Raw genomic sequence first — 1608 nt, 5'->3', positions numbered from 1 at the left:
GCATAGAACTATATTAATCAAAAAGAAAAAAAAAAAAAAAAAATAATAAAATTAGAAAAAACTGGATTATTTTAATATGTTTTTCTTAAAATATGTATTAATATACATTTGTAAATTTGTATGTTAAAATATACATATTAAAACAAAGGGATACCATGGAATAATTTTAACAATACTGTAATATTAAACTATAGATATATAAAAAGAAAAAAAAAAAAATATGGTTGAAGATAAAATTGAAAAAGATAAGATAGAAGGAGCTACTCAAAGGCTTGTATCAAAGTTAACAAATGAAAGATTAAAGGAAGAAATATTAAAGAAAACAATAAATGAATACAAGCAAACAATTGAAGTAGTTTCAAAATTAACAAAAAAATTAAATCACAAAGTTATTATTCCATTTTCTAGAATTGCTTTTTATGAAGGTCAAATAAAATACACAAATAATATATACCAAAATATTGGATGTAATACATATTGTGAAAGAACAGCAGAAAAAGCATGTGATTATCTTAAAAAGAAGTTAGATTTTTATGAAAAAAAATATAAAATAATTACAGATTCCATAAATAGGTTAACAAAAGAAATCGAACTTGCTTTAGAACTTGATCAAACTTCCAAAATTGAAAAAAACGAAGATAATTTTAATGCTTTTTTGAGACCTGATGGATTTTTAGAAATAAGGGAGGAATATCATAGTAGTGATGAAGATACAAATAACCAAAAAGAAAAAAATTTAAAAAATGATGAAGAAATAAATTTTGAAAAAGATAGTATAAATGAAACTAAAAGCGAAAAAAATATTGTTGATGACAAAGATATTGATAATGAAAATGTTATGGTGCAATATGAAAATATTAAAAGATATAATAATGAAGAGATAAGTAATGAAAAAATTAATTCAAAAAAAGAAAAACTTGGGCTATCAAAAGAAAAAATGAATCTAAATAAAGCAAATAAAAATATTAGTAATAAATCTTTAAATATTAATGAACGAGGTTTTCTTAATATAGAAGAAAACTATAATAGTAGCAGTAGCAACAATAGTTACGTAGACTAACTTATGTCCATTTGTTCTTTTTCTTTTTACAATTGTAAAAACATGGTAAAAAATATTTAAGGTTTCATTAATTTTAGTTTTTTTATTTTTTTTTTCTTTCCATTTATTATATATATTTTAGCTTTAAATTCATTTAATTGAAACATTAATTTTTAAAATGAAATTTAAATCAATTCTAATTTTTTTTTTTTTTTAACGTGAAATATAAAAGATAAAATATAATTAAATTCAAATAAAAAGTTACTAATATATATATTTAATACATTTTTATATTATAATTGAGACAACGTTATGGAAATAATTTTCAATATAAATTAAAAAAAGTATTTACTTGAAATATTGAAAAATAATTAAAATACGTTAATTTTTGTTATGTGTAGTACGGTGAAGTTAAATATATTAATAATTAACTTTTATTCTTTTGAAGATTTAAAACAAACTGAAATTTCATAATTTTATAAAAAAAAAATATGAAAATACAAAAACAGAATAAATAAAATAAAAAAAAAAAAAAAAAAAAAAAAAAAAAAATTTAAAAAAAAAAAAAA

The 1608-nt window shown here is 18.2% G+C and overlaps 1 protein-coding gene across 1 annotated transcript; it reads left to right on the top strand.

Moving 5' to 3' along the window:
* Positions 1–220: 220 nt before the first annotated feature.
* PGAL8A_00420000 (conserved Plasmodium protein, unknown function) lies at positions 221–1060 on the top strand (the record flags this gene model as incomplete). The annotated part of the gene is made up of 1 exon (XM_028672919.1): positions 221–1060. One exon carries the CDS (start codon positions 221–223, stop codon positions 1058–1060), a length of 840 nt encoding a protein of 279 aa, XP_028529424.1.
* Between the last annotated feature and the right edge of the window lie 548 nt (positions 1061–1608).

Source organism: Plasmodium gallinaceum (genome assembly GCF_900005855.1).
Source record: "Plasmodium gallinaceum strain 8A genome assembly, contig: PGAL8A_v1_119, whole genome shotgun sequence".
NCBI lineage: Eukaryota > Apicomplexa > Aconoidasida > Haemosporida > Plasmodiidae > Plasmodium > Plasmodium gallinaceum.
This window is presented reverse-complemented; position numbering and strand designations above follow the sequence as displayed.